General features: G+C 39.2%; 1 protein-coding gene across 2 annotated transcripts in view; it reads left to right on the forward strand.

The window, feature by feature from the left end:
- Positions 1-21,339, forward strand: part of prkcaa (protein kinase C, alpha, a) — a 164,218-nt gene that overhangs the window by 114,470 nt on the left and 28,409 nt on the right. Inside the window, exons 9-14 of one of the 2 annotated variants that reach the window (XM_031289500.2) lie at positions 3,373-3,402; positions 6,196-6,339; positions 6,490-6,663; positions 9,945-10,036; positions 10,807-10,869; positions 11,236-11,374. In XM_031289500.2, the coding sequence (XP_031145360.1) occupies positions 3,373-3,402; positions 6,196-6,339; positions 6,490-6,663; positions 9,945-10,036; positions 10,807-10,869; positions 11,236-11,374 (642 nt within the window). The remainder of the gene's footprint in view (positions 1-3,372; positions 3,403-6,195; positions 6,340-6,489; positions 6,664-9,944; positions 10,037-10,806; positions 10,870-11,235; positions 11,375-21,339) is intronic. The other variant, XM_031289501.2, reaches the window with a different exon arrangement.

Here is a 21,339-nt window from a genome sequence, read left to right on the forward strand (position 1 = left end):
CTGAACTGTCAAATTAAAGATTGCATTTTCATTTGCCAAAACAGTCAGTGTGCGAAATAATTATTCTTGGATATACTATAAAAATGTTCATAGTGCTTTTTTTTAGACTTTGTTATGAATTTAACCTGGCCTTCATTTGACAACAAACTAGCTCTCACTGCTCTCTAAGCAGTGTAGTTGCTCTATTTTAAAGACTTAGACTCAGATTGTAGTTGTTTAGTAATTTATGAGGTTTTAACAAGACAAATTTAGACTTTTTTTTTCATTTAAGAGAATGAAATTATGTAAAATTGTTTGTTATAATCATTGCCCAATGATCAATTCTTCTCTTCCCATTGATGTAAAGTTGTTCTTAATTAGACACTGCTCAATGAAGATCCAACATGATTTACAGAAAAATATTTTCTCAATCAAGCAGTAATGAAGTTCAATGATGGTGATACATCTTAATACCTTTCCAATAATAAAATAAAAAGTGAATTTTATGAACAGTATCAGAGTATCTAAAATCATAAGTAGATCATAAACCTTCCCTTCTCAAATTCTACCCAGACACACATACACACACTCACACATGTACTGTACTGTACAAGATCCTTTTCAGCGGAGGCCACTGATGAGACACTGTTGCCTTTTCCTTCATCCAATTTCCTACACCGATGTGTCTGGCCTGCTGAGTATAGCAGCTCTCTTTCTGGTCCTCTGATTGTCTGTCTCTCAGTGGGTGCCAAGGTCTCTGGAAGAGTCTTTTTAAAGTTATTTTTCATGACATTTCTGCCACACATATTGAAGAGTTGTGGGTAACAGGAGAAAGAAGGGAAAGGCTGAATGTTAGAAAGGTCACAGACATGGTAACCAATACTTCCAAGATCCAATTTGGCACCACTGACACTGTACTTGAAATATTTTACAGAATTATATGGATTTTATTTCAGCAATGGCTCCCTCAGCTTTGCGTCGGGCTGATCAACACCCCTTAGCTTTGATATAATCACAACATAACACGGCTTGTCGTGAGCTATTGCTTTTATAAAATGGTCATCAGAAATGGCAATTTGACAAAGGAATCTGTCTGACGGCAAGGTACAGCAGTCAAAATATTCTAGATATAGCATACACTTAAAGGGATACTTGTGCAGATGAATGGCTTCCCTCCGTGACACCAGCTATCAGTTTTTTGTTTTTGAGTGATACTTATTGTGCAAAAAATGAGATATCATAGTCTTGGTATTATATTTACTGTATGTGTATGTGATTTTATATTATTATATCACAGCTATAAACCAATCAGATTGTTTGATTTGAGCAACCCGTTTTATAATTATTTATACATGATAACAAATCTTCAAATGTCTTCAATTAAACCTTTTTGTTGTTACATAAGCACAAGACGTTTCCATTGCTGTACCTGTTGAGTTAGTTTGCAAAGCAGGAGCTGTCAGTTACGAAAGTTGGGGACATTTGTTTTCCTCTTAATAACAGAATGAAAAAGAAGCCAGTGATGACATGGCTACGGTCATTTTGGATCTTCAAGTTTATGTTACAGTGAATGAAGACAGAGAAAAGAGGTGAAGAATAGGAGTGTTGATCGAGGTCAGAAAAAGAGTCTGACCTATCACTTGTCTGCAATTGGTTGTCGTTGTAACAGGTCCACAAGACCTTCAGTACATATGTACTCCAAAATGGGATGCATGATGCATCATGGTCACAGTGTTGGTGCTTTGTGTGTAAAGTTTCAACAGCTGCTCCTTCACCCTCCTCACACACAAGCTTGTACTTACTGTACATTCTCTCAGTAGAACTTTTTTTTTTATACGGCATGCTCCCTCTGATTCTCTTGAACTCAAAAACAACTTTATATTATATATATATATATATATATATATATCTCCTCTGTGCGTCAGACGGTTATGGCCTCCCCGTCATCCATTAATTCCTGATAATGGACGCCTCGTCAGGCATTAACCCTTAAGTATACCTTTAAAGGTAGTTTTTAAGTTTTTTAGTCTCCAGATCTTAATATGTTTTATCCACTTAACTTTATTGTTATCTTTTTTGGGACTCTATGGCCTCGAGAATATACCAAGCTCTCCTCTCCTCTCCTCTCCTCTCCTCTCCTCTCCTCTCCTCTCCTCTCCTGTATTCTCTTCTCCTCTCCTCCCTTCTTCTCGTGGTGACATGTTTCTTCACCTCTCCTCATGTCTGATCATTTGTATGTGGTTCCGAGCTACTGCAAATAGATCCATTTTACTAACAATTTGTTCTGGGTGTGGGTTGGGTTTTTCTGTAAAAGAAATTAAGACGAATACAATTAAAAAGCAAACTATATTGCTCCAATATATCAATGCTTGTACTGTACAAGCCTAATAGATATTTAGTCACTGTGCCTTTTTTGTGCATTCTCTGTCTTCCCTGCTTCTTGTTCCTCAGAGTTTGGCAGAGGATTGTTAGTAAATCCTGACACTGTACTGCTCAAAGCTGTGACACTGCTCACATTTCACACTTTCTGGAATTATGGACTACAGATGACCACTAGATGTCAGCATTGAAGTGGCGTACATAGCCAGACCTGTAGTCAGAACAATGAGCAACTGTTTTTACCTGTGGGCCTGTGTGTTATTCACTAGGCCTTTATCAGAATGCTTACGATTTCTTTCCCACCCACGAAATTGTCACCTTGTTTCTTCGTCAACCTTGAAGATTTGATTTCTACACTACCATAAAATTGTCCTGATTCTCACTCGCATTTGTAATTTAGTTTTTCCTTTCTACTCTTCTTACAATTTTCTTGGTGGAGAGCAGACAGGGTTTTTACTTCATCAAGTAAGGGTGATCAATTAAATGATCACTCAGTTATGGTACGTTTGAGCTTTAAATTGATGTGTTTGTTATTTCTCTGTTTCTGTCACAAACATCTAAAATAATCTTTCAGTTAAGGATTGATTGATACAGTAGATCCAGAGTTTTCTCTTTTGATGCATGTTTCTGCATTGGAATATTCTTTTATGAGGCCAGGGATTGCTGTGGCACAAAAAACTGAAACCGAGACCTGCCAATACTGAATGAAAGTTACTTATAGCAGAAACACTGACTTTTATAGTTACACTGACTAAGTTATGTAATGCATTCCTAATTTAAATCCAACATTGACTCTGCAGAAACTTTATTGTTATTTAGTGTCATAGTATGATTACTGCATCTTCATTCATATACTCTTTTTGTATCTGTGTGTATAAGCTACACTCTGTGGATCAGTCCTTAACTATCTGCATATAAAAGTGTCTTGGTTGAGTCAGCTGTTGTGGGTCACACCTATACTCGAGTTTACTAAGTGAGTCGGCCCTTTTGGCTCCCTTCTCCCTGTGGTTTCAGGACCAAGCAGTTGTGGAAGACTCTGATCAGGTCTGTCTGAGAGGGAGGAAGTAAGGCTGCTTCTCGCTCCGCTCGGCCGGGCTCTTTTCATTGGCTAAAGCTTACAGGTGTGCTGTGATCTGGTGTGGTCTGCTTTGCTTTGCGTTCTTTGCTGCTCTCCCAGATTAAGAGCAGACATTTGTAGATGCCATTAACCAAACTAAAGCTGCTCAGCATTGGTTGTCTCAAGTTAAATGTCTTTTTATTCTGAATTGCGGGAAATAGTCTGAATTGGGCTTACAATAAATGCTTAAAGGTACTTTGTAAAGCGATTTACATATATTAGTCGCTTTGTGTTGCATGTTACATGTTTGTAATGTAACTGAGACCTTCCTGACTTTCTCGGTTGCCTATAACAGCCTGTGGACTGATTTCTATGTGAAGGACGAGGAAGAGAGGATGAAGGATTGGACGTTTATGTGCGCTCCAGAGTGCCTTGCCTCTCTTAGGTCCCCTACAGCAGCAACAGTGTGCAACACTAGCTAATGTTAGCTAAGAAATTGAGTCTGCTAACGTCAACAAATGACCAGCACCCACCACAACACAAAATTCAACACAAAGTCCATGTAAGCAGACAAAAAAAGTTGTATCTAGTGAAGGCCGTCTGGACAAATGGGAATGCAACTGACGGGGGCAACTAAGGTCACATTGGCAGGACATTCAAATAATGGAGGGACCTTCGTTTAGTTTTGGGGATCAAAATGTTAGTCAATATAATAACGTGTGTGTGTAACTTTACTTACCGTATTTAAAAACATGATGCCAGTCAATCACGTTACTACATTCAATGTCACATCACTGTTTTGGCCGATGGCCAGGATGCTCGCATGTGTGCAAGCGTGAGCAATAAAATGCTGACTGCAGTTCACTCAACGGCCACCGTTGTCAATAACAACAAGGATTTTCTCAAAATTCTACATAGTACCTTTAAGTGATTCCCGAAGGTAAATTGTGATAAATCAAGGAATTTGTGATTTTAGCCTGTTGGATAACACCCATTTTAGGCATCACTTCAGTTTCATCACTTAAAGGGTTTTCTCCACTCAACTTATGTTGGTCTTCATTGGAGATTTCTTTTATACAATATTTTGTATAAATTATTGTCACCATGTAGTGTAGTGAATGCTAAAGTGACCTTCATTTGTTTACTTTCTAGTGAAGGTGCAGCGGGATGACAGTGCACAAAAGGGTTATGACTTCCCTGTTATGTCCACATATTTAGAGTAAGATCTTCTATAGCCAGGAAGTAGTAAGGACATTTTATGATTTAATACCAATTCATTATAGTCCTTGCTAAAGCTAAACTCTGTGTAGCATGTGGGTGTAGATTACACCTTTGGTGTCGAGGATCAGCATGAGTTTGGATTCTGTGTTTGGCCTTGGATGAGTGTGAATACTGGACATGATGATATTTGTTGTGTTGGTTGTCTGCAGAGAGGTAAAAAAAAAAGTATGAAAAACAATATTGTATTTGATAGTTGTTTAGCATTCAGACTGCCCCGGAGTTGTGTATTTTTCATCATAATGCACTATAGTTTTCTTCTTGGAGCATCTTGCATACTGGGAGATTACGCATGACTTTGGCATGAAGGAAGGGAATAAAAGAGTTTTGTTTTGCATTTTTGCAAATACTATACTGGTGAACATGAGAGATTGTTGTCTGGACCACACATGCATACATGTGGTATTATTAGTATTACTCTAGCAGCCATGCAACTTTCCTAGTGAAGAAATCATCAGTGCAGTTGTGAGGTTTGATATCAACATTTGAAATAGCTTTTTTAGCCTTTGCCTTTACCACACAATTAGATGTAAGAGATGTAGTGGTTAAAATAATGTTGAGCCTGTTTCCAGTTATGCAGGTGCATAATTTCAAAATATGTCAATGATGCAATCACAAGATAAAAATGTCCCCTAAACATACATTTATTGATGTTTTAATGCAAGAGGTTTCAAGCATGTCCTCAGTAATTTGTTTAATCCTCATTAAAGACACATATTTCTTCTATTTATTTTCTCTGCAAAAAGTTGTTGGTACTTTTACTTACTGTAATAGTTTGTCATAATTGTCACTTTTCCTCTTTTAAGCCAACAAGAACACCCAGTACTGAGTTTTAAAAAAGAATATTTAAATGAGAATTACTTGTTAATATATTGTATATATTTTAAGAAGGCTGGGTCACAGCTTTTGCTATTTATTGGTCAATAATGTGACAATGAAATAAAGAAATGTCAATGTATCCTTTTGTTTGCTGCAATTCAGTACACTTTATTAAATTGTATCTGTTTGTATGGAGCCATTTTTGTGTAGATCTACTCAATGATGGCACCACAGTCTCATTTCACTCCATTAATTTTGGAATTATGCTTCAATCAATCTGTGTATTGGGGCTGTGAGTGAGCAAATTAGTGTGAGTGTGTGAGCTCATGTAAAATATCCTCTTTTTTTTAGGAATAAAATTCAAACATATGAAATTTTTATGTTTGATAATGGCTGGAGTGGTAAAACAATTTAAAAAAACAAACAGGGAAATTGGATGTGTTGGTCTCTTAGTGTTTATCACATGTCACTTCTAAATAAGCTTTGTTTAAGTTTCTCATTGGTTCAGTATGAATTCATTTTATTCATATAACAAAACAAGGTCCACATTTTAGGAATTCAGGAACTAGTCATTTTGTCTGAACAACACAGTGAAGCTTTATGTTGTGTGTGTTACTCAAAGCTGCTGCTGTTGCTTTAGAAAATGTGTATTTCTTACACACCCCTTTGTTCCCTGAGTGCAGAAAGCCAAGCTCGGCCCAGGTAAGAAGGTGATCACTGAGACAGATGACAGCCAATCCAGCCAGCTGCCTTACAACAGCCTGGACCATGTCAAACTCAGCGACTTCTCCTTCCTGGCTGTGCTGGGGAAAGGGAGCTTCGGCAAGGTGAGGCAGCTGTGATCAGCTCAAAAATAAATAATAAAAGTGGAGCTCTTAGTGTCACTGGTAACAGACAGCACAAGAGCTAAACGAATAAGAAAAAAATAGGTTATACATAGAAGTGATCTTCTCCTACTTTCCCTTCCTCCTGTGCAGGTCATGCTGGCAGAGATGAAGGCCACTGAAGAGCTGTTTGCAATAAAGATCCTGAAGAAGGATGTGGTGATCCAAGACGATGACGTGGAATGTACCATGGTGGAGAAGAGAGTCCTGGCCCAACAGGACAAGCCGCCCTTCCTCACACACCTCCACTCGTGCTTCCAGACTGTGGTAGGTAAAATGCTCCAGGACACGCATCAGGATAATTCACTCCAGGTCAGGTCAGATTAAATCATGAAGGGGCTTTTAGCTAAACAGCTCAGTCATAAAGTGTTGTAGAGAGCAGTAGAGGACGTGTATGAAAGTACAATTTAAAAAAACAAAAAGAGAAGGGGAAACAAACAAACCCTAATTAGAATGCTGAGATTTGTGCGTGTGTATACAAAAGTGTGTGTACATGCATGCACATGTGTATTCACTTTGAGTCATGTTAAAACCAGACCACACAGCCTGAAAGCACATACTGTATCCCCCCCCCCACACACACACACACACACACACACACACACACACACACACACACACACACACACACACACACACACACATAGGTTTGTGGCACTATATTTGTGGGGACATGTCATTGACATAATGCATTCCCTAGCCCCTTACCCTAACCTTAACCATCACAACTAAATGCCTAACCTTAACCTTACCCTTACCCTAACCATAACCTAATTCTAACCCTAATCCTAAAACCAAGTCTTAACCCTTAAACAGCCCTTTAAAGTTGTGGGGTCCAGCATTTTAGCCCCACAAAGCTGTCGGGACCCCACAAGTATACTGGACTCCCGGTTTTTGGACCCCACAAATATAGTTAACATAGCCCACACACACACACACACACACACACACACGTGATCTTAAGAAGTGTATTGTGCTTGCTTATATAAAAACAGACACAAATTCAGACTTATCATGCGTGTCATGCACGCTCATACACTCACACACGTGTACAAAATCACTCAGTCTTAGTTTCTGCCATGTATGTTTACTAAATCATAGAAAAATATCTCATACTGCTCTGCTTTTACAACTACCCAGAAATGGAAATATTACTCAGGTCAAATTTGGCATTTAGACATGTAATGACCCTAGGGATTCAGTATTGCACCTCCATAAAGTTGGGGCACTTGGCCGAGAGAGTTTTTAAAATGGTGGAGCGAAGGCTGAGAAATCCTGACTTTTAATCCCTAGAATTGGTCAAGCTCCAAAAACACTGGATCCTACATTTCCTTTAATGTAGTGTAACTTGATAACGTCTAAACAACAACCTTCCCTGCCTCCCTAAGAAATGTGTATTCTCCAAGCCCAAGCTGAGATAACCCAAGTGACATCATCAGGGTTATTTCTAACATTTGACAAAGGTCCTCCAGAGCTTCAGAAAACATTATACTACTGTTTTTACAGGATGACTCCTCATTATTAGTAAACTGAGCTCCATATGTGGCATTAGTACAGTGCTCCTTTAACAGCAACTGGAGTAGTATTGGTAGTAATAGTAGTTTCACTGTAGCAGTAGTCATAGTGGTAGTTGTTGTAGTGGTAGCAGGAACAATACAAACTGTCAAGGGTTTTGATATAATGCAGACATAAATGGAACAGGAAGTTTGGGGGAAAATCTGGTGCATTTAGGACAAATCAAGTTGAATTAGTAAATGTAGAGGTTTGATGAAATTGTAAAATGTTGTTTTGGAAGGATGGTAGGCATACGCGCCGATTTATGTTTTCCTCCGTGGGTGCTCATGAGCGCACGTCCTTTTAAAAAAAAAAAGTAGTCAAAATTTTTTTGCATTTCAGAACCTTAGGAAATGGACAGCGGCCGACACGAACACACACGCCTATTGACGCCTATCTTTCACCTCAGGACAACGCCATTCCTCACAAATACAGATAGGATTGGAGATGAACACGTAATCGCGATCAACTTCGTGGGATATTAAGAATCAATTCCACCTGTCTATTAGCCTAGGCACACTATGACAGACTCTCCACTTAGCACCAACTGCAATGTTTAATTTTAAATGAATGTAGCCTACTGGCAGTCTGGCACTGGGTGCTCAGTATTTTCCGTGGGTGCTCGAGCTCCGGAGCACCAACGGTATCGGCGCCTATGATGGTAGGCAACTTAAAGGGAGGAATTGGTAACTTTGATGCAAGGACCTTTTGAGATATTGCATTTTAACCCAATGAAGATATACAAATGGCAGCCATGTGAATTTTTCATGCCCCACTCAATTACATTTAAGTCTCGATGTAATAGATGTGAAAGAAATCAACTTTTTACCTAATCAGAATGCCTCTTGGTATCTATCTACCCTAACTGTACTATCTAAGCTACCCAGCCATTGTTTTGCTGTGAATGCAAAATGAACATCTATTTGGAATTAGATTTCTCATAGAGGTCGAGCTGAACTATAGCAGCTGATTAGAGCAGTAGCACCAGCAGGCAGACAGAGAAAATAGAGGATATAGGAAGAGACGCAGCGTGGCATCATTCATAGCATATTCATGAAGACGCACGCATGCACACACAAACACACACACACACACACACACACACACACACACACACACACACACACACACACACACACACACAAATAATGTATCCCTAAACGGCACCACAGCATGTGGACATCAAATGTGTAAAGTTGGGCTCATGATTTAAGTTTAGCTTCATTATTAAACACCACACAGAGAAAACATTTTAGCATCCCCAGTCAGGTGTATTGACATTGACAGTTGGCATTTTAGCATAATTAGCTGAAATACACAAGTTATGTTTTGCATCTGTTTTGCTGAGCAGCATCCATTCGGATGAAATCTAGCTGAAGGATCTTTTGTGACACATTATTGAGTGAACACCACCACATCTACGAGACTAAAGACTACAGAAAAGTTGAATGAGAGAGTTTACAGAGATTTAGAGAAGGTGCAGTGTGCATTTTGCTCTGGGGGCTGTCATCATAGTGCTGTGAGGGTCGGAGCTTTCACAAGTCCAGAGTCAGATCTGCTTTGTCAAACCTGATGGAAGTGTGTTTTGCTAGTAAGGGACTGTCAAACACTACAAGACCAGGGTCATGCCAAACTTGTCATTGGCAGTAAGGGACCAGCACTATAAGACAAAGAGAATGTCTCCTGACAGATGTCTGTGTTTAGTGTTTTCTCCTTCCATGAAGCGCTTTGTTGTGGGCTTTTTAGGTCACCTTGTCATGGAAAGTGTAGCAGGAACGATGGAATGACCAGACAGCAAGGTTAGGGGAGGCTGCAACACTGAGCCGTATCTTTCTATTTAAAGGTCCATCAGTGAATAGAAATGTTGTGTAAATCACAGCTTTTGTGGAACTTTGCTGTTTGTTTGTGCAAAATGATGTTGCATATTGTTCTCTCCCTACCAACCCCATGCCCCATCTACCCCTAAACCCTCTCTCCTATCTCTATGACCACAGGACCGTCTGTACTTTGTCATGGAGTATGTGAATGGGGGAGACCTCATGTACCATATCCAACAAGTGGGCAAGTTCAAGGAACCTCAGGCAGTGTAAGACAAGCAACTGGTGTAATCCCACTGTAGAGTGAATCATTTCTACTGTCAAATAAACTTTCCATTTTCATTTTAGTTTAAGATGATTATCATTTTAGTTTTCTAAAACATCTTTGTATATTGCTACCAAGGTAAAAAATTAAAACTGCTTACATGCATGCTGCATTATTACTGCAGCAATGTATATCAGTCCTTCCAGAAAAGGAGTTTTTTTTGTGATTGTTGCGGCACGTGTTCTTAAAAAGTGCGATGGAATATGCGGGATATTTATGCAATTCTATGTGATGAATTTGCGGGAACTTGCAAAAACTGCGGTTTCATCATGGCTTCATCGCGGGGTTTGCAGATTTTCGATGATGTTCACGTCACGTAATTACGTCACTTCATAACGTTCCCATGGCAACAGGGGGAAATGGCTGCTCTTGTGTGAAGTAAACGCAACATTTTTCAACTTTCTGCTAAGATATATGTGACTTTTTTGCAACGAAAATGCGGGGATTATGAAATCATGCAAGCACTGCATAATTTGCGCGGAAATCGGCAATTTATGCAGGGAAAGTGCGGCGTATTTGAAAAAATGCGGCCCCTGTATTAAATATGTGGACTTTGGATGTTTTTCTGGAGGGACTGTTATATACAGTATGTATATTTATGTACATGTATATAAGGGTGATATATCTGATATAATTCGAATAAATAAGTGTTCTGCAAATAAAGGTTAAGTTTTTTTGTGTTTTAAGTTTGTAAATGTGTGGTTGTTATTGCAGGTTCTATGCAGCAGAGATCGCTGTTGGTCTCTTCTTCCTGCACATTAAAGGAGTCATCTACAGGTGAGTATTAACTAGTTTAAACAGTTAATACAACATAAACACAGTGCACACTGCTCTTTAAATTGTGTGGCTGCATTTAAAGTAATAATCAGAAATTTAGTGCTATAATAAATGTCTTTTTTTTCTGCAATAAATATCATGCAGTACAGAGTCATCCTATAGTGAAAGTTTTTTTTTTTTAAACAACCAGTGTTTTATAGGCTCTTTCTTGAAAACACCCAGCAGTAGCAACTGGGTTTTGTTTGTAATAAATTGAATTAAAAGTATTTAGGATTGGCAGTGATATTATTGACACCTGCAGAAACAAATTCTAAAAGAAAAGTCAACATCTTCAAGGATGTTTTGAATGCCGGTGTGCTTCTTCAGGGATCTGAAGTTGGACAATGTGATGCTGGACTCCGAGGGACACATTAAGATTGCTGACTTTGGCATGTGTAAAGAGAACATGGCAGAAGGAGTGACCACACGCACCTTCTGTGGCACTCCAGACTACATAGCCCCAGAGGTAAGGCTGAACATGGAGAGATGTGTGCACGTGCATGTTTTGATGCATGAGGTCATCGCTGTCGCTGTCTGGTCTGAGCCTGTGTCACCCTTGTGCTCCAGGTTAAGGTCACTGCCTCAGGAAAGATACACACACACACACACACACACACACACACACACACACACACACACACACACACACACACACAAAATCAAGCACTCTCTCATGATGTAAGCATTCCAGTCAGACGCCCAGTGTTTCCGTTGGCAAGTCCAAACTTAACCCAAACATGCAAGTTGGGGTCTCTGTGTGTTCTAATGGGTTTTCTACTGAGCAAGTTTTATACTTGATCAGAATGCTGTTTTTGATCATTTTCTGCGATAATTAAATTCTGAAATAATTAACGACAAATCCACTTGACTTGACAATTTCACCTTGACATTTGTGATCATGATTGTGGTCTTTTTGCCAAAACAGATACCTAGATACCTGCTTGTTTTTGTCCTTGTTGAATGGCAACATCCATTTAAAAAAATGTGGACATGAAAAGTAGTGTGCGCATCTTAACGTTCTGTTTTTGAAAATCATCTCACAGCAATAGGAATCCTAACTACTGTAGTGGGCATTTTCCTGTTTTGAACAATAGTTGAAAAGGTTGTTCCAAAAGAGGATTAAGTGATATCAGTCCAGCACACATGTATGCCCATTTATTAACAATTTCAGTGACAATTGTTTCAACTGATGTAGCAACTGTGTATCAATTAGACTGGATCTACTCATAGTGAATGGGGACTGAGCCTGCCCTCACTCATGGCAAGAGGTGCCAGTTGACTGACTGGATTGTTGACATTGTTGATCTTTGGAAATATTTCAATACAATTTCCAATATGATACATGTTTCAGAGTCATTATCAAACTGGAACTACCTTACTTTGCTGGGTATCAACACATTACTCTACAAAACCCCAACAAGATCTTCGCGAAAACGTTTTATTTCTCTGATTCACTGCTTTGTTATGATTGGTTTAACACTGACTGAGCTGTTGAAGCAAGCAATCACATCAGTAAACCAACTCAAAGAGGGGACGTGCCACCCCCAATGAGTTGCTAAACAAATGTGCTGTTTATGATCCATGGTATCCATAATTAAATGCTGTTAACGTATTTATCAGTATCTCTTAATTTCACCGAATATAATAAAGGAATATAGGAAAGTCTGATGCTACAGCTTGCAGCAGTTTATACTTAATGCACTGGTTTGGTTTTCCAACTCTCCAGCCATTATCACTTAGTTGGCTTCTATTTAATGGTGGGCTGGGTTATTGATTCCCTCTACAAACCCCCTCTGACAGACTGGAAGGTTAATTCCGCCCAACGGACGCAGGGTGAACATGCTGTGACTGTTCTGAGCCAGACTGACACTAATGTGCCAGCCAGGGATGATACAGCAGTGGTTGGGAGCGCCTACTGTTTCCATAGCACTGTGAGCCACTTTATGCTAAGTCACACACATGATGTCACATGTATGACAGCATTACATGCACACAATTATGCATACACAGATATATCTGTATGCATACATTCATTCAATACACACACACAAACACACACACACACACACACACACACACACAAACCCAATCATGCACACACTTGAACACACACTCAAAATCACTCCTAAGTGTAGGATGACCTTAAGAATTGGGTTACAGTGGTGACATTTTCAGAGATAATCGAGGGGAAGTGCTCCTCAGATCATGTCTGATATAAGGACAAGGAGATATTTCATATCAGTCATGAACAACTACATTTGCAGAGTTTCCTCAAAGGCCTTTGGTCCATCTCTGAAATTTAAAATCATGTATTAAATGCTACATTGACAAGTTGAAGGAATTTAATTTAGGTTCCTCCAGCTTTCTGATTGGATATGTTTGGCCTGCATTATGTAAGTTAAGGGTTAGTTGTTAGAAAAGAAAATGGGTTTATTATTATTTGGGTCCAGCCATATTTTACAAAGAGTTGAGAACCACCAATATGGACACCAGAGGTGGGGAGCACCTGCCACCCTAAATAAGGAGAACGCTAATGCAATATATTGTATGTTTGTGTTTTATATGAGCTGCTATAGTGAGATCACTGAAAGATAACTGTGTCTGTGGGTTTGTTCATGTCTGTATCACAGTATGTGTGAGAAATATTTTCACACTTCTCTTTGTCACACACCTACCCACATGTTCATAACTCCATGAGGGAGTACATTTCTGTGTACCGGTGGGTCCCCTGGTTGTCAGCACACATGTGACAGAATGCAGTAGTGTTTCTTTGTCTAGTCACACACACACACACACACACACACACACACACACACACACACACACACACACACACACACTTTACTCTGACCTATATAGCCAGTCACACAGAGAGATAGCGAGGAAGAGAAAGAGAGAAGGGAGACAACAGAAAGGGAATGCAAAGACAACACAAGGTATTAACTGTGACGAAAAGAGCAGAAAGGGACAAGAGTAGCCGGACAGTGAAGCAAAGAAAGCAGGGCTTCAAATAACAAAGAGTGGCCCATTGATGGGTCCGTGCAGCATTTCAGAAGAGCATTTGAGGATGTTTAGCTAGGACCATTTCCCTCTGAGCCCAAGTTGTTCACCACTAAGTGTGGCATTAGGAGGCATGGGTGTCCACTTCCCTGTTCACTCCACTGTGGGTTGGGTGCTTTTAAGATGCTTATTATATTGTTGTTGAGCTGGTGTACCTCCTCAAAGTGTTAATGTGGTGTGATACAGCACTGTAGAAGCAGAGTAGGGATTTCTGGCACAACTTCACCTACTTCCAGTTGCATGGAGAAGGGAAAAAGTCTGTAGTTGTAAAACTCCAGCAACACTTGTAGTATGCAGAACAACTTTATTGTTAGACTTTATAATACAGATTTTACAGAACTGGCTCATAACTTTAAATGGTATGTTGCTCATTTAAAATCAGACCCAATTATGTTTCTTCAGGCCATGCACACAATTCAGGATTTTTTTAAGATGCAGAGATGTAGTTCTGCAGTATTTTTGTTACTGAATAATGATTATGTCTGATCCTTATTCTCACAAAGTTTGAGGACTAAGAATTCAACCCTGAGTCACCACCTCTGGCAACAAGCTTTTGCAGTGGCAGCTCCAATTTTAAACTCTTCACCAATTACCGAGCACTAAAACCAGTGTTTTCAGATCAGCGCTAGTAGTAGTCCGACAAAAGCCCTTCAGCTGTATTTGGAAAAGTAAGTTAGATGTGAGAAAAAGTCAGGGGGAGTTGAGAAAAAATGTGGCAGCCACAAAAAACTCTTTGGATGGCAGTTTACTTCTCCGCCAGATTATTAAAAGATTCAGTAACTAGAGAAATGCTTTATCTTTTACACATCCTCTATATTGATCTTGTTATAGTCTTGCATTGCCAGACCTATCTCTACAACGCTGCGAAGGAAGGTCTGGCTAGTCCACATAAAGGCCCGGATTTTGTGTGTGTGTGTGTGTGTGTGTGTGTGTGTGTGTGTGTGTGTGTGTGTGTTGAGGAGAGTAGCCTTGAATAGCCAGCAGCCTGATCTACATCTGTCATGTAGCATTAGGCCTGATAGGAGAGAAATGTCTACAGCAATGCACACGCACAAATTCACGCACACACAAACACAGACTGTTTGACTCAACAAGATATTATAGAGCAAAAATATTCAGAATCATGTATCAATCATATATAAAGTTAATGTACACACACACACACACACACACACACACACACACAGGTTTGTGGCACTTTCTTTGTGGGGACCAGTCATTGACATAATGCATTCCCTAGCCCCTTACCCTAACCTTAACCATCACAACTAAATGCCTAACCTTAACCCTTACCCTCACCCTAATCATAACCTAATTCTAACCCTAATCCTACAACCAAATATTAACCCTCAAACAGCCCTTTAAAGTTGTGGGGTCCAGCATTTTGGCCCCACAAAGCTGTCGGGACCCCACAAGTATACTAGACTCCCGGTTTTTGGACCCCACGAATATAGTTAAACACACACACACACACACACACACACACACACACACACACACACACACACACACACACACACGTACATGTTTGTACTGCAGTAAATCAGAGCAGCTCTGGCCAGAGGCTTTCATACATTGAAGTAAAAAATAAAACAGGATGAGAGCAGGGAATGTCAAGCACAGGTCACGCTTGTCTTTTTCCATCACTTGCGACCAGGAAGGAACCGTGACCAGAAGCAAAGAGCATTTTATGTATTTATCAGCCTCATGCAAACAGCACAAGCTAACACATTTGGATACATAATAAATAAGTGGAAAACTGAAGATCTGGACTCAACATGCTGTTTGAGAGCATGAAGGTCACCATGCCTGAAACTGTAAATGTCCGCTGGTGTTGGTGCAGACAGGCGATGGGTGGCAAGGGCAGCGAGTCACAGCAGCGTCACATTAGCACAGCGCTGTGCACGGTGGCCTGAAACTGATCTAACCAGTCACTTTCTGCTGAACTCTAATTGTCCTCTCGGTCTTTTCCTTTCTATTTCTCGTTCTTTTTGTCGCACCCTCACTGACTTCTAAGTCTATCTCTCCTTCGTTCTTTACTTTCTCAACAGCAAGTAGGAGACGGCTGAGCGAAAAACTGATTGTGACAGAATGTGTAACAATAACACGAGGATGCAAAAGTAAATAAGTACTATTTTATTGATTTTTGGAATCTATAGATGTTATTTTAATTTTGGGAACATAAATAAGTCTCTTTTTGTCTTGCTGTCTTGATCTGTTCTCTGTTCGCTTTAATGACTGAGAATTTGTGTTGCTATTTACTACAAAACTAGTCAATATTTAGCTGGTAATGTTTGCCATGTTCACCATATTAGTGGTGGCATGCTAATTAGCCCTAAACAGCTGAAGCTGATGGGAATGTCAATACTGTTGCTGGTAAGTCTTTGCATTTATTAAATAATTTAAACTTACAGTGTCTAAAGCCTTAGAGAAGAAAATGTGTCTTATCTTGTTTTTTACGCCGTCTTACTCTCTTCCTCAGATACTCTCTTTCTTACTTTATCTCTCTCTCTCTCTCTCTCTCTCTCTCTCTCTCTCTCTCTCTCTCTCCTTCACTCTGCCCCTTTCTATCTGTCTCCTCCATTGACTCTTTTAACTACAGGCTCAAGACACACTTTTATATGCTAGCGTTTGAATCCTCCTGATTTCTGTTTTGATGTGCCTATGAGCTGTTTCTTTGTGCCTGTATCTTCTTTTTTGTGAATTTAGCTACCTGCATTGGTATGTACAGCACTTTGGTCAACGTGGTTTCTTTTTAAATGTGCTGTATGAATACATTTGACTTGACTTGACTTGATTAAACAACTTGACTCTGCTCATTAAATATATGACATCTGTTCTATTTTTGTTTAGAGGTGAGTAGAGAGAGCAAGTGAGTATATTTGTTTTCCAGTCAGGTTGTTTTGCTTTCAGTTTACATGGATAAGGAGTCTCCCCTTCTTACACATATTGAAGTATTTCAACAGTGGCAGTGCAATGTGAAAAACAATCTTCAGAGACATGGCTAAATTCATTGGCAGCATTCAGATCACGCTGAAGGTCGGCGTGGATTTAAACAGGCAAGCTCAGGGATTTCACCCAGAGGTTTCCCTCCCCATGGAGTCTTTGACCCTCAAGATAATTATAAACATTGAGGCAAGATAAAGGAAGAGGGCTTTTCCCTACTGCATCCTTCTGCCTTCTTACCAAAGAACTAAGGAAAGCAGAGGATTAAGACTTACTTCTCACCTTTTTAAGGCACCTTCTTCTGTTTCACGTGTATATGATCTCCAGGAGCTTATACACATTGACAGATCAATACGTACCATGCGTAAGCTGTATGTTGTACAGATCAGCACATTCACGTTTTGTAAGGGTCAAGCAAGGCACTGATGAAACACTGCTGCGTGACTGCTTTTTTTTTAAATCATAATTTATTGTATTTATACTGTGATGTATTTGTTTAGGTTTATGACACAATGTCTCGCAGAATGTAGTTAGATAATCATACAAGTTACAATGTTAGTGCTAACACATCAGAACAACAGCTTTGAATTAATTAATTTGAGCTTATTTTATTATTAATTTATATCTAAATTGATACATTATGGATTACAGATTGGATGTGAATTGTTATGTCTAAAGTGACCATAAATAAATCAACTGCAAATAACTGGGATCTGTTTAGGAAAAGAGCATGATGTAATGTTATTTGCACTACAAATGATACAGAAACTATCTATATTCTATGCTTTATTTTAACGTTTGTCTGCAAAGAATTTAATTGAAATTGCACAAGTTTAGTTACAGACTGGATTTGGACACATCACTGGGCATACTTGTACAGCAGAATACCAGTAAAAGTTCAGAGGTTGCGATGGCTGTCTGCCCAGACCCAGGACCTGGCTTCCACGTGCACGTCAACCTAGTCTCCTTTCTGAAGTAATAGCAGTACCCCATTAGCCGTTGTCAGTGACGGCGGATATAGTTTGATTGCCTTGATCAGCTGTTTTAAGCGCCTCCATCTCAACTTCTGTTTTTTCAAGCTTTGTGTTCATCTCCGAGCCCAGAATCTCAGCAGCATTCAGTCTAGCTTCAAACTCTGTGGGAGTAGTGGAAGAGATAGAAAACAGTATGAACTAGAGATTAGAAAACATACACTATTGATTCACAGTAAACTACCTGTGGCAGTAAATGGGTATTTAAATAAAAGATGGTAGCTGTACATATTTCTTTCTTTCTCAGTGGCTTCTACTCTGGACTGTAGCTATATAGTGGAAGAAATGAGAAAAACCTGCATTAAATCAGCTATTATATCGCAATAAAATCAGAGAAGTGATTAGCGTTTCAATCACCCTAATGATCCAATTACTCGTTCATCATCAAATGTAATTTCCAACACAAAAGTCCTACCTTGATCAGCTGTCTTGAGGGCCTGCGCTTGTCTCAGTGCATATTGAAGGCTGATATTCAGCTCTCCAGTCAGACTTTCACTGGCTGACAACCTGGAATTCAACCCTTTGGTTCAAGGGAGGGTTTTTTGGAAAATTGAAAACAATAAGAAAACAAATGATTCCAGTTCAGTTAATGGTGACATTAGATGATATAACAAGATGAGATGGAGGGAAGTTGTGATTAACCTCTACTACAAGACTGTCACTGGTCATGAATATCATGAGGACATTATGGCATTTTATTCTTTGGGTAAGTTGATTTATTTAAAGTGCCCATATTATGAAAAAATCACTTTTTTCTGGGATTTGGGGTGTTATGTTGTGTCTCTGGTGCTTCCACACACATATACAAACTTTGAAAAAATCCACCCATGCTGTTGAGAGTGAGATACGGTTTCTGAATGTGTCCTGCCTTCAGTCTCTGGGTGAGCTGTTCAAAATCGGCACGGCTTTCTACATCACAAGCCGAAATGAGCAGGCTAACCACAACCATTAGCTCGTAGCGTTAGCATGCTAACGCTAATGCTAACGCTAGCATGCTAACGCTAGCATGCTACCTCGTTCTCAATAGCAAAGCACTGCTACAACACACAAGTTCACCATAATCTACAAAAGAACTACTTACATGTGCGCCTTCATTTAGAAGTCTCCCAGCTAATCCTGCCTTGTAACTGACCGAAGTTGTAGAAACAGCCTTTCTTTTACTGTCTATGGAGCTAGCTAGCTGACATGATCTACATCTGAGCTACTGCGCATGCGCAAGTGCAATCAAAGATAGTACAGAAGAAGAAGAAGAAAAGAGGTCTCACTCTGTAGCTAAAACAGAGACCAGCTGAAAAGAGGAGCTGCAGCAGTGAGAGAGAGCGGTGCAGTACAACAAAAATATGGTGTTTTTTTGAAAATTAAACCATGTAAACCTATTCTGGTACAACCTTAAAATACAATTATGAACCTGAAAATGAGTATAATATGGCTGCTTTAAAAAATGCATCAAGTTGATTTATTTTAAAATTGCATCATGTTTTCTTTCATTCATGTATTGCATTAAATAGTATAGTTTCAGCCCAATCACAGTGGTAACTGGTCTGTTAATCCCTTTTCAGACAAACAACATTAACAAACCACTAACTACCACAATTTTCACTGTATCATCATGAAAGATTTATAGACATTTCCATCAGGGGGCCCAGTGGGTAAACCCTCAGTCTACATACAGTATGAATATCTTATACCCATATACGTATTGAGCCTTCTCGCTTTACCCCAGTCTTCAGCGCCTCCACCTCCATCTCTGTGTTTCCAAGCCGGGCAGCTCACTCCTTCTCTAAACTCTCACTTGACTGTAGTCTGGACTCTAACTCTGACAGTTAAAATGAGGGTAGTAAATTTTGATTTCAACACCCCTGTCTTGAGTATTTTGATTCAGGATAGTTTACTCAGTATTTACATGTATTTATTCACAATGTCAGTGCACAAATACATTAATCTCTGCAAGTGTTATCATTGATTTCCACCTGTTATTGTGCCACCAGGTTTGTTTGGGTCCCTGCCTGAACACCAGTGGTGTTCAGTCTGGCCTTCAGTAATGGTCATTAAATAGAGGAAGAAAATCAAAATAATTTCGTAGATACAATGTTCTAATCTTACCGCTCAAAAAGCAAAATGATCCCTTAAACAATATCTTGTATATATGGTTGTATATTATTGGACATACCCATGCAGTAAAAAAAAAAAAGAAAAGAAATGTATTGACTTTGGTCAGCAGTCTGCAGTGCCTTCACATCTGTGTCCACATCTCAAAACCTATTCCCCAGCTCTGCAGTCTGATGTTCAGCTCTTTTGTAAAAAAAAAATAAAAAGCAAATTAATAATGCATAATTCTCCATTCAGTCAAAAATAAGTCATGAAGTCAAATTAGATTATCTGAGGTGAGAAGAAATCCACCTTACTCTGTATTAATAATTGACCTGTTTGTTGTGTTACCTTTACTGTCCTTCTGTAGTTGATCCACTCATGTGTTTTAGCCATCCAAATATCTGGCATTCAGTCTGGCCTCTAGTTCTACTTATTAAGGATTAAGTAGAATATAAAAAACAAATAAAAAAGTACAATGATAGATGGCAACAAATTATAACCAGATTCAAACCAAACTGTAGGATGGCATGATGGAATAAGTATGGGAGAGATGGGATAGAGATGTGAGATGAAATTTAAGTATTATTTTTTTTATTTTTATATTTTTGATCAGCATTCTTTAGCCTGTTGGTCTCCGATCACTTGTATTACTAACAATGTGATCACACTTATACAATAATCTCAACATGTGTTTTTGTATCTTTCATTTCCACCTGTAAGTATGCCACCAGTTCTCTGTGTTTCTGTCTGGACATAAGTGGCGTTCAGGCTGGCTTTGAGATCTGGAAGATTAAATATTTAGTCACAGATAATTCCATTTCGGAAAAAAAAGTCCTTTTTATTCAATATATATTATGCATATGCACAATCATGCAGTATGAATGTAGTTCATTTACCTCGATCAGCAGCCTGCAGTCCGCCTCTCTGAGCTTATTTCCGAGTTCTGTCAGTCTGGCCTTCAACTCTATTTGTTAAAAATGAGGGAATAAATACTGAATGACTTCAACCATTCAGTCAAAGATAAATCATGTAGTGAGATTAGATCACCTGGGATGAGGAGGAAATCTACTTTGCTGGTCATTAATAATTGACTTGTTTGTTGTATTACCTCTCCTTTCCTTCTGCAGTTGTCCCATGCATTTGCTTTGGCCCTCTAAATCACTGGCATTCAGTCTGGCCTCCAGTTCTGCTTCAGTGAGGATGAAATGGAGATAATTAAAGTGAACACATGAAATGATTGATAGATAGCATTCAGAATTTTTAACTACTGTACATAAACAGGTTGCAGCAATTGTGTAGTAAG

The sequence above is a fragment of the Sander lucioperca genome, chromosome 4 (assembly GCF_008315115.2).
Source record: "Sander lucioperca isolate FBNREF2018 chromosome 4, SLUC_FBN_1.2, whole genome shotgun sequence".
NCBI lineage: Eukaryota > Metazoa > Chordata > Actinopteri > Perciformes > Percidae > Sander > Sander lucioperca.